The sequence below is a fragment of the Schistocerca gregaria genome, chromosome 8, assembly GCF_023897955.1.
Source record: "Schistocerca gregaria isolate iqSchGreg1 chromosome 8, iqSchGreg1.2, whole genome shotgun sequence".
Lineage (NCBI taxonomy): Eukaryota > Metazoa > Arthropoda > Insecta > Orthoptera > Acrididae > Schistocerca > Schistocerca gregaria.
Genome location: NC_064927.1, coordinates 279,359,816 through 279,372,781, shown reverse-complemented (window position 1 = coordinate 279,372,781; position 12,966 = coordinate 279,359,816). Strand labels below are relative to the sequence as shown.

At 39.0% G+C, this 12,966-nt stretch overlaps 1 protein-coding gene across 1 annotated transcript in view; it reads right to left on the bottom strand.

Moving 5' to 3' along the window:
- Positions 1 to 12,966, bottom strand: part of LOC126284358 (pre-mRNA-splicing factor ISY1 homolog) — a 49,756-nt gene that overhangs the window by 32,659 nt on the left and 4,131 nt on the right. Inside the window, exon 4 of the mRNA XM_049983225.1 lies at positions 4,872 to 5,075. Coding sequence (XP_049839182.1) covers positions 4,872 to 5,075 — 204 coding nt within the window. The remainder of the gene's footprint in view (positions 1 to 4,871; positions 5,076 to 12,966) is intronic.

Below are 12,966 nucleotides of genomic sequence, written 5' to 3'. Positions count from 1 at the left end.
TGCCACTGCCATTTGCCTTTGCAGAAGTAAACACCATGTAGGCAAACTCTTAATTCGAATGTGGAGCCATTGTGTGCAACACTATTACATCCATTAGAAAGTGAGTCAGCAAGAGACGTGAATCAGACACAACATTACTAATGTCTATGGCTGGAGCAGATGCTAGGGCATGACGTGGGGAACAATACTAACCATCTAGGAGGAATAATGCATACTGTAACTGTGACTGTTAGACTGTCGTCTCTGTAACAAAGTATGAATGAATAAATAGTCTCTAGCACGGAAACATGCATTTCCAGACATAAGTTGATTAGAGCTTTTTTGTTCCGTATCCTCGCATTGAGCAATCCCCAAAAAAACTTTTATTTTAGAGCATAGCAGTTAATATGATGATTAAAATGATAATGCAAGAATTAGAAATGAAAAAACTTTACTTAAAATTATTAACTGAATAAAAATAATGACAATAGCCATTTTGATACAGGTTAAACACACACACACACACACACACACACACACACACACACACACACACACACACACATTACCTGATGGGCCTCGAAATCAATTCCTGCAGCATGCCAACCAAACAACTAAATCAAACAATGGAAAATCCAGGATGGAAAGTAACAAGATTATGGAAAGCATAGTTGCTACTTACTATATAGAGGAGATGCTGAGTTGCAGATAGGCACAACAGACAGACTATCACAAAACAAGCTTTTGGCCAACGAAGCCGTTGTCAAAAATAGATAACAGACACAAACATCCACACACACTCAAGCAAACACACCTCATACACATGACACAGTCTCTGGTAGCTGACACCAAGCTACAAGCAGCAGTACATGATGGAGAGGTAACTGTGTGGGGGTAAGGGACACTTTGTGGGGGGGGAGGGGGGTTGCAGGGTAGGGGTGGGGGATTGTAAAGTGCTGCTGGGGAGCATGCAGGGATGAGATGCAGAAAGGGTATGGCAACTAGGTGCAGTTCAGTGATTCGAGGGAGGCCGGAGGGGGAGGGGGAGAGGGGGAGGGGAGAGAGGTAGCGGAGGAGAGGAGTGAAAAGACTGTGTGTTGGTGGAATGACGGCTATATAGTGCTGGAATGGGAACAGGGAAGGGGCAAAATGGGTGAGGACAATGACTAACGAAAGTTGAGGCCAGAAGGGTTACAGGAACATAGGATACATTGCAGGGAGAGTTCCCACCTGCACAATTCAGAAAAGCTAGTGTTGATGGGAAGAATCCATATGGCATGGGCTGTGAAGCAGTCACTGAAATGAAGAACCTCATGTTGGGCGGTGTGCTCAGCAACAGAGTGGTCCAGGTGTTTCTTGGCCACAGTTTGTTGGTGGTCATTTATGTGGACAGGGTGGTGGTGGTGGTGGTGGTGGTGGTGGTGGTGGTGGTGGTAGTGGTGGTTAGTGTTTAACGTCCCATCGACAGCGAGGTCATTAGAAACGGAGCGCAAGCTAGGGTTAGGGAAGGATTAGGAAGGAAATTGGCCGTGCCCTTTCAAAGGAACCATCTCGGCATTTGCCTGAAAGGATTTAGGGAAATCACGGAAAACCTAAATCAGGATGGCCGGAGACGGGATTGAACTGTCGTCCTCCCGAATGCGAGTCCAGTGTGCTAACCAATGCGCCACCTCGCTCGGTATGTGGACAGGGAGCTTGTTGGTTGTCATGTCCATGTACAATGCAGCACAGTGGTTGCAGCTTAGCTTGTAGATCACATGACTAGTTCTACAGGTAGCCCTGCCTTTGACGGGATAGGTGATGTTTGTTACTGGACTGGAGTAGGTGATGGTGGTGAAAGGATGTGTGGGACATGTCTTGCATCTAGGTCTATTACAGGAATATGAGCTACGAGACAAGGGAGTGGGAGCAGGTGTTGTGAAGAGATGAACGAGGATATTGTGTAGATTTGGTGGGCAAAGGAATGTACTGTAGGAAGGGTAGTGGGCAGAACATTTCTTATTTCAGGGCATGATGAAAGGTAGCTGAAACCCTGGGAGATATTGTAATTCAGTTGCTCCAGTCCTGGGTGGTATTGAGTTACAAGGGCAGTGCTCCTGTGTGGCCCGACATCTGGACTTTGGCTGGTGATGGATGACTGGAAAGATAAGACACAGGAGATTTCTTTTTGTACAAGGTTGGGAGGGGTAATTATAGTCTGTAAAGGTCTTGGTGAGACTCTTAGTATACTTTGAGAGGGACCGCTCGTCACTGTAGATGTGATGGCACAGGTGGTTAGGTAGTATGAGAAGGACTTCTTGTCATGTAATGGGTGGCAGCTATTGAAGTGGAGGTACTGCAGGTGGTTGGTAGGTTTGGTAAGGACAGAGGTATTGGTGCAGCTATCTTTGAGATGGAGGTCAACATCTAGGAAGGTGGCTTATTGATTTGAGTATGACCAGGTGAAGTGAATGGGGGAGATGATGTTGAGGTTCTGGAGGAATGTGAATACAGTGTTATCACCCTCGATGCAGATCACCAAAATGTCATCAATGAATCTGAACCAGGCGAGGGGTTTAGGATTCTTTTTAGGAAAGATTCCTTTAGATGGCCCACAACTAGGTTGGCACAGGATGGTGCAATGCAGGTGTCCATATATACAGTACCATTTCAAAATCCAATGTTTAAAGGTTCTAGTTGTAGAAAATTTTTATTTTATTTTTTAGAATTCTTTTTAGGAAACATTCCTCTAGATGGCCCACAACTAGGTTGGCATAGGATGGTGTGCTGCGAGTGTCCATATATCAGTACCATTTCAAAATCCAGTGTTTTAAGGTGCTAGTGGTAGAAATTTTTTATTCTATTTTTGCCAATCACTGGAAAGCAAGGGCCCATGTGAGTGAATGGGTGCCACTTGGCTACAGTAAAAATTCAAAATCCTCCTATAAGGTCCTTGTTAAAATGAGAAATTCTTTTTTGCCAGTCACTGGCAAACAAAGACCACGAGGGCACATGGGTGTTGGGTGTGATCTCCTGAAAGCTAGCCTACACCACTTGTATCGATACATGGTACAAAATACTACATCACAGCAATTTATAATGAAATGAAATAATAATGGTAAAAACAGACTCTATAAGAAAACTGTATAGGATCTTTGTGGTAATTAAATGTTCTTTTACTCACTGGCAAAAGAAACTAAAAAGACTAGCTTTATTACTAACTCTCTGTTCTAGCCTCGAAGCTAATGCACACCACAGCGGCCATTTTGCATTGTAAGTTGTAAATTTTAAATAATATATAGTATTTTATGCTGATTGTGCATTTTTCTTTCATGTGCTTAGTGACCTTCATGCAGAAGTAAAAATGTTATTTGTAAGGTTTTCAGCACACGGTATAAACAACAAGAACAGTCGAACAATCGACCATTCTTGGCCAACATCTTGCATAGGAATAGTTTCATTGCGCTCCGTCGCCAATGGACGCTGTAAAAGACTCACTCCATAATTATTAAGGAAAGGAAAGTGAATATATTAATTTATGCCATACTAAGGTAAAAACTAAGAACAGTCAGTTAAGTTCAGATATTGGCCACTTCTCGACAAGACGAAGATTATTATGTTTAAAAAAAGGGAAATACTTTCTTTCATTAAAAGATTTCTTTTAATTAAATTTCACTACAGTAAAGATATCCTGCAGCAATATTTTAATATGATAACACAAAATACAATCCCTGAGGTTTGTTTACATTTTTTTTGTCAGTATGAACGCTCCACGTAGACATAAGTTTTAACAAATTCTAAAAGCACCTCACGCAATCCTACATTAACAAAGTGGCGAGTCACGCACTGTTAAATAATCAGAGCTTAGAGAACTATTTTAAAAAAGTATAAATTCCGGTCTCCTATATTATCACGAGTCTTTCTTGTTCCCGCTATGCCAGATAAGTGCTCTATTCACACTCTTGCTGAGTTTGGTGTCCGGACTGGGGTGGTAGCGGTACACACTGTATATGTGGTTTGAGAAAGTTACTCCAAGCCCTGTGGATGTTCCCTTGTCAATAATGGTTTTTGTGGTTTCATTTTTTACAATAAATACCTAGAAGATTCCTCCAACAAGGCCACACTTCACAACTGTGTTTTATCGAAGCTCATGTTCTGGCTGCAATTATCTTCATGTTGATGAAATGTTGTCAATAACCTTTTTTTATACTCATGTTGTCTCTGAGCTGTAGGTGGGAGCCAGGGCTTAGAGGTCAGTTCTCTTCAAAACAATTTTCTCTCTCCCACTGTTTGCATTAATTTTTAATTATAAGTTTTCTAATATGACAAATAACTAGTAACCTTAGAGTTAATAAAAGGTTTGTATTACAAAATGTTCTGTTGAGGGTAGTAGCATACAATGTAAAAATTTTATTAGCTCTGATTTGCACTTTTTAAAAGTACAACTAAGGTACCACAGTTCTGGAGGAATAGCAATGCCCATAATTACAACACTAGAAAGAAACCAATATCTCCATTACTTATAATTAAAACTAGCATTAACTTGACTGGTGCTGAATAAAGTTGCAACCAAAATATTTGATAATGTAAAATGCCTAACATACTGCAAAACTAAATTTGGTAGCAAATTTAATACTTAAGTTCCTGATAGGCAAATCCTTTCATTCTATGGAATAACCTTTACTGATAAACTTGGAGTATATGTAGCTGAAATAAGTGAACAAATAAACAATTTTAAAAAATTAAAAACTAACTGTATTGTGAGATGTAACAATTGTTTCTGAAGTATGAATTTCTCTGTACATGGTCAGCATGCTACTATGTTTCAATTACCTATTAAATAACCTGTAAATTCATTCATTTCACATCACCATGACAGATTTCACAAGAGACAAATGCAAAATATAACTTACCAGGGAGGTCCTTTGCAGCTCCAAAGTATTTGTAACCACGATTTCCTGGAACTTCTTTCCCTTCATGGTCCAGCATCCGAGGTCCAACTTTAGCATAATCTGGACCACCAAGCTCACGTATCTGTGCTTCCCAATGGCCTTTCTCACGAAGTAGTTTGTTTATTTCATCATTTAGGTCACGGATCCGAAATTCTCCAAGACCCGCTGCAGAACAGAAAATTATTTGCCACGATGATATATGGACAACTTACACTGCACCAGCCATTAAATGACAAGAAAGAAACTATTCAGTGGAAAGATGATTAATACATGCAACTTCAAATATACTGTATTTTACAACTGGATTTTTTTGCATCTTATATGAAGGTAACAGCTAAACTGAGGTTTCAAAGATTGTGATAATTCAACATAAGATGGAAAAGAATTCATACTTTGAAGTTCAGAAGCAAAACACACCTGCATGTGCTGCAGGTAAGATAAAGAGGGGGATAGCAACAAAGTGTGGAAAAATAATATGCACTTTCTCTGGAGATAATTGGCAAATATAGTGTGGATCTGTCTTTGTTCCCATCAGTGTCTCCCTTTCTAGGAAAAAAGTGACAGAAAGGAAGTGACTATTTACAAAAACTTAAAACTGTGAAAATACAGAGCTGGGCTGACAGACATCTTAGTTTAAAAATGGTGAATGAGTGACTGGGCCAAAGTTTAACCTCTGATTGGTGACGATGTCATTTGTATACTGGTGGCAACTACAATTTCAAGAGCGAAACATAAGTTGGTTTGCTAAGAATGAGAGAAATAAGAAGACAAAGATGGCCATTTGATTGTGACAATGAGAGAAATCAGAAGACAAAGGTGGCCATTTGGTTAACTGTTCATTCAAAGACAAAAGTGGCATTTGGTTAAGTGTTTATTCAATCATTTTCGTAGATTCTAGTGCCAACTGTTACCACAAGTTAAGCCAAGGCAAAGGCAAAGCAACACACTTATTCACCAATATTTGCTATCATATGCTCCAAGGTATTTGGATTTTAATCCAAGTGCAGTCTGTTTCCATTACAGTTACCACACGTGGGACATCATTCAATACTATGTGCAGAAAGTTTCGTGAAGTTATATACACTAGAAAAACATTTGAGTCAGTACTACTCATCATGACAGATAAAATTAAGGCAGTTCTCTCGGCGGAGAAGTCCCTGCATATCTACAAATGGGCAAAAAGGTGGAACCTAATATTGACCATTAAATATTAGGAGAGAGATGGTTTCAGGTGATGCAGTGCCCAAGCTTGTGTTGATATTTCTCTAGGTAGATGTCTTTTAATATGAAATTGTGAGTATGCAGATCTGTAAAGATAACACCCTTTACGCTTATAAATACACTGATGAGCCAAGAAGTTATGACCAGCTACTCCACAGATGTGTTGCTGCACATTTGCAAAGTAGTACTTCAGTGATTCTATGTAACATAGATTCGATAAGTCCTTGGTAGGTTTCTGCACCAGATGTCTATACATCGGTCACAATTACGGGTCAGTGTTTTGTGAGAATGCAGACAGCAGCTCCCTAACAGCATCTCAGACATGTCCCTTAAAGTACAGATCAGGTAGATTTGGTGACCAAGATATCAACTCGACTTCACTATTATGCTCCTCAAACCACAAAAGTGTTATTCTGACCTTGTGACAAGGACAGTTATGCTGGAAGAGGCTATCACCACCAGGAAAGACATAAAAAACAAAGGGATGCTGGTGGTCTACAACAGTGTTCACATAGTCCACAGCCGATGTGGCATCTTCGATTACTATCACAGGCCCGGGTGAAAGTCCCTCATAGCACCATACTGCCTATCGTCATGTGGCTGTTGTGCAAGACACACTTTGAGCAGCTGTTTGTCTAGACAATGAGATATCCTGACATGACAACTGACCAGATGTAACAAGCAATATGCTTCACTGTGCCAGGCAACATGTTTTCACTGATCCACAGTCCAATATTGATGGTAACTGTGCCCACTGCAACAGTCACAATGTCACTGGATCAGCATGGGAACATGTATTGACATCTGCTTTGAAGCTACATGTTCTACAATGTGCTACTAAACTTTTCACCTCAAATATTTCGATAACCATTCAAGTTATTGTAATTCTATTTTTACCCAGGTGAATTGTGAGAATGTTCTCACAGAATGGAATATAGTATCTTTGTATGACTACATTAATTACAGAGATATCAGTATTAACTTTAGACAATGTAAGATCCAGGATCAATCTTCAGCATTCATGTCCATCACGCACCTATCCCCTTCCCTGTTCACACGCCAACACTACGCAGCTTCTTTTCCACCAACTCACCCACAGTCTTCTTACTTCTCTCTTTCTGCCCCCCACCCCTCCCCCCTCCAGCTCTCCATCTAACCTCCTGACTGCAACTAACTGCCCTGCTCTCTCCCCACCTCATCCCTGTATGTTCCCACAAGCAGCAATTTACTGTCCTCCAACTGCAGCCTGCCATCTCTCCCAATCCCTGTCCCAGCCTCCTCCTTACCAACACCACTCAGATGGCTTCTCCCCTTACATGCTGCAGCTCACTGTTGGACTTCGGCAGCCGGAGACAGTGGGCATGTGTGTGCAAGTTGCTTTTGCGTGTGCAGGGGGTGTATATGTTTTCTGTGTAATTCACAAGAAGGCCATTTGGCTGAAAGCTTATTTGTTTAGCAGACTTTTTTTTTGCTGCTATCTGCGACTCAGCATCTGCACTATATGGTGAGTAGCAATCTATCCTTTTCATAACACTGTGAGCATCAACTTCGCTTTTTCAAATGGAACTATGGCTAATTAGTTTCATGTCCCATGGATCTTGTTGATCAATGTATCATAATTATACAGAACGAGTCATTTTACATTCACACTGCAAATTACTTTGTACATATGATTACATTCTGAACAGTTTTAGGGTTACGCAGATTCTGCAAGTTAGTAAGTACCGCACACCACCTTTCACATGTTACAGTAATTGAAATTCTTCAACAGAATAGAACGAACTGTCCAGGAGAAATTTTCTCAGTATGTTTTCAAATTTTGCTTTTCCACCTGTCAGAAAATTTATATCACTGAGTAAGTGATCAAAAAATTTTGTTGCAGCATTTGTGAACCACTTTCTGTCATTTTTACTTCTGGTTTTGTAATTGTGTACATCATTGTTCCTTTTGAAATGCAATTAATTATTTACAACGAACTTCAAGAGGGAATAAATATACTGTAAAGCAATAGTCAGAATGCACAACTCCTTAAACAGCTGTCTACAAGATGATTGTGGGTGAGCACCAATTATAATTCTTACAGAATGTTTTTGCACAATGAAGGCTCTCTTTCTTAAAGATGAGAACATCATTCAATACAATATTATTGAATGAAAGTATATGCAAAACGCGTCAACTTACTGATTTGTTTCTCCCCAAGATGTGCTACGATTCTAAGTACAAATGTGGCTGAACTAAGTTGTTTTAGGAGTTCCAAAATGACATTTTCCCAGTTTAAATTTTCATCAGAATCGACACATAAAAATTTTACGTTTTCATCCTACTTATTATTTACTTGCCATTTGTTACATTTATCACTGATGTAACACCACTAGATGTGTAAACTGAGTATGCTGTGTCTTTTTAAATTGAGGGTGGGACCATTCACAGAAACACTTTTAGGAACTTTGTTTGTCATTTCTTTTGTTTCTATATGTATGCTTGGATTGGTTACAATACTAGTGTCAACTGCAAAATGAACTAATTCTATTTGTTGTAAATCCGATGGAAGATTGATTACACGTAATTATGAGGAACAATTGTGGATCTAAGACAGTGCCTTAGGCAACACACCATGCTTGATTTCTCCTCAATCAGATATATGTCTCAGCACTATTTTATTATTCAGTGCTTGTAAAATCTGGTGAGTGAGCATGTAAATGGCATTATCATTAGAGCAAACCTTCTGAGACCCAAACTGTGAGTTGCTGAGTATATTATTGTTGCTAAGGTGAGAAACTATTCTAGAATATATGAAGATGGTACCTACCCTTTCGGACATGTCCAAAAGAACAGACACCATTGGTGTTCTTGCAGCTCTCAATGAATGAAATTACAATGAAATCCATACCATTAGCTGATTGCTGCTGTTGATAAATATCAACAAGGACAGTTGAAAATTTGTGCCCTGACCAGGACTCGAACCCAGAATCTCCTGCTTACATGGCAGACGCTCTATCCGACTGAGCCATTGAAGACACAGAAGATAGTGCAACTGGAGGAACTTATGTCTGGAATGCTCCCTGTGAGACCCATATTTCCAACTTACTGTCCACACACTACATTTGTAGTGCACCTGCCCACTATACTCATTATTTGTGGCAGTCAACCTACCGATTCCTGTAAGAGTTTGAGCAAAGTGAGTGCATCCACACTGAAGAAGATCATTGGCCGGTAAACCTTATCTATATAAAAATGGTATCTGTTCTTTCGGACATGTCCGAAAGAACAGATACCATTGGTGATCTTGCAGCTCTTGTAGAATGAAATTGCAATGAAATCCTGACCATTTGCTGCTCACAGGTGTTGATAAATACCAACGGGGACAGTTGAAAATGTGTGCCCTGACCGGGACTCGAACGCGGAATCTACTACTTACATGGCAGGTGCTCTATCCGAATGAGCCATCAAGGATACAAGGGATAGTGTGGCTGCAGGGACTTACCTCTGGCTCGCTCCTTGTGAAACCCACATTTCGAGCTTACTCTCCACAGACTAAGTTTGCAGTGCTCCCGCCAGCTATACTCATTACTCGCAACAGTCAATCTACATTTTTGTAACATGTACCTGATGTCAGCCCAAACAAATACTGCTCATAACCATCTTTCATACAATACCCACTGTCAATGGAAACCATCAGAATGTTTACTGTTACAAACTAAAATAATTTTCAGTGCCCAATTGATACAGCAGCCTCAAACTAGTCTAGAGCAATATTTGTTTTGTCAATATGCATTATCAAGGACAATAAAACACGAAGAATAATGAGTAATTCAGCAGTGACTGGTGCAGACGGCACAGGCCAGGATAGTGCTGTTGCGACTGGATTACCAGTTATTCTTTGTGTGCTATTGTCCCTGATAATACAAATCGATGAAATGAGTATTACGCTAGACTAATTTGGGACTGCTCTATCATATGAAAACTTAAAATTCCACTCTTAAAAATGAATTTGTTTGTAACAGGAAGCAAAGCAGCACTGAGTATTGTGCAAGACTTGATGACCAGTATTTGTTTGGGCCGACTCCAGGTACACACTGCAAAAATGAAATTAATACCTTCTGAAACACAACAGAAAATGTCCCTGACAGCTCTTGGGGCTAATGTGAGCTGTCATTACTGTAAGTCTTCTGAATTATAGATAAAGCTAATCAAGCTTCTTGTCACTGTATTGAAAGTGTTGGTTACGCTAACTCACAAACAAATTGTCACCCTTCAAACAGATGTCTTACTATATTACAAACCAGTCCATTGCTGCAACATGTATTGTAATGTGTTCACGAGTAACATCAAATATTTGTCAATTTGGTTTTCAGAAAAGCTTTTCAACATAAAATGCTATATATGCTTTCATTGATCAAATATTAAATGCAATGAATAACTGAACATCACCCAATGGGATATTTTGTGATCTCTCAAAACCTTTTGATTGTGTGTATCATGAAATTCTTCTAGATAAGCTTAAGTATCGAGGTATGAGTGGGACAGTACACAAATGGTTTGATTCATATTTAACTGGAAGAATGCAGAAGGTTTAAAATTAACAGTACAGATGGTCTGCAAAAATCAGGAGAGTCCTCTACCTGGGAAGGTATCAAGAATGGTGTCCCGCAGGGTTCAGTCTTGGGTCCCTCATTGTTCTTAACATATATTAATGACTTGCCAATCTATATTCATGGCGATGATAAGCTAGTACTTCTTGCTGTTGACACAAGCATAGTAAGCACACCCAACAAACAAGAACCAGCTGAGGAAATTGCAAATAATAACTTTTAGAAAATCAATACATGGTTCTCTGCAAATGAAGTCTCGCTAAATTTTGAGAAAACACAGTATATACGACTGAAGTGGTGAGAATGATATAGTCCAAAGACATATTTTTCTCAAAATACATTTTTTGTGTCCGTTCAACTTCTATTCAACAGAGGAAGCTATTGCGAAAATATTTTAAGTTTCACTCACTAGATGGCAAAGCAGTCCACACTTGTTCTCATGTAGTGAGAAAGTAGTCTTTTTTGTGTGTGACACAACCCAAAGCCACAGCAAAATGGTGCTTGCAAAGAAGAGGTTATTTCCACGCGTAAACGAAAAAGAAGATACCTAGACAGAAATGGCCAGTTCTGAAGAAGATTATTCGTCCAGTGGAAGCAATTATTGTCCCTCTGATGAATATTCATCAGAAAATGACATGGTAAGACAAAAATGCTTACTTTTTTTTAAACATTTAAAATGTCAAGACTTAGAACTGTATCAGAGTAAAATAATATTGGGTAATTATAACTATTATACACTCACTAATTAAAATACTTATGTGTGAATCATGAACAAATTATACTTCTCCTATTAATTACTGCATTATTGGTAATAATTTTGATATTATAAGGCTATTTGTATAATATATTACAGTATGTTATATGCGTTAAAGTGGATTTGGTTTGCCTCATTCTGAATACTTTGTTTGGCTTAGGATGCTGACGAATGTAAAAGGTGTCCGAAAGTATCCTAAAGAACCTAAAGGTAGAAAAAAAAGAAAAAAATATATGCAACTGGAAAATGGAAAAATGTAAATGCTGTAGAAATTTTGGCAGAGAATATATATTGGATAAAAGAGGATGAACTATTGGGGCTAAAATTTGTGGTCTTGGAAGTAAAGTAAAAACAAGTGTTGGAGCAAAATTCATGAATGTGTAGATCAGATATTCCATTCTTTTTGGGATATGGGTGATTTCAATTGCCAAAATAATTACCTTCTGCCCAATATTAAGATGAAACAAGTGCAAAGGAGATAACTATGATCACTGAAAAATCGGAATTTAATTTTTATTTTATGTATTTTTATAAATAACCTATAGCTTTGATCAATATATCTTACTTTTTTAGCTACCCAAAGAAAAAGCAAAGTGCAGTTTCGCAGCGAATGGTTACTTTTTTGTACCAGGTTAAGGTTAATGGCTGCAATATTTTGGTATGCAGAGAAGCATTTTTAAGTGTGCATGGGCTTCAGAGTGTCTTAAGAATCTACAAAACACTTACATGATGGACACTCCACTTCTCCAAAGGACAGAAGTGGTACTTAAAGATTAAATCAATGATGATTACCATAAAAACCATAATTTTATCTGCTTATTTATCCAGTGTTTTTCTTTAAGTATCATATTCAAATATAAATTCACTAAATTTCTCTAACCTGGGCATCTACCTATAAAATTACTTTTATTCTTTTTCTTTGTTCCCATGAAAAAAAAGGGAATCTACCAAGGAAAATTTCACCAGAAGCAGTTCAAGTTCATAAATAATATACTAAAGTATCAAACAATGGAAAACCCAGGATGGAATGTAACAATATTATGAAAAGGTAAGTTGCCAATGACCATATAGCGGAGATGTTGAGTTACAGATAGGCACAACAAAAAGACTGTCACAAATAAATAAAGCTTTTGGGCTTCGTCAAGAATAGACGGGCAAAGGTTGAGGCATGGAGGGTTACGACAACGTGGGATATATTCCAGGGAGAGTCCCCACCTGTAAAATTCAGAAAAGCTGGTGTTGGAGGGAAGGATCCATATGGCATAAGTTCTGAAGCAGTTGTTGAAATGAAGGGTGTAATGTTTGGCAGCATGTTCGGAAAGAGTGTGGTCCACTTGTTTCTTGGCCACAGTTTGTCGGGGGCCATTAATGCAGACAGACAGCTTGTTGGTTGTCATGCCCACATAGAATGCAGCACAGTGGTTTAAGCGTAGCTTGTAGATCACATGTCTGGTCTCACAGGTAGCCCTGCCTTTGATGGGATAGGTGA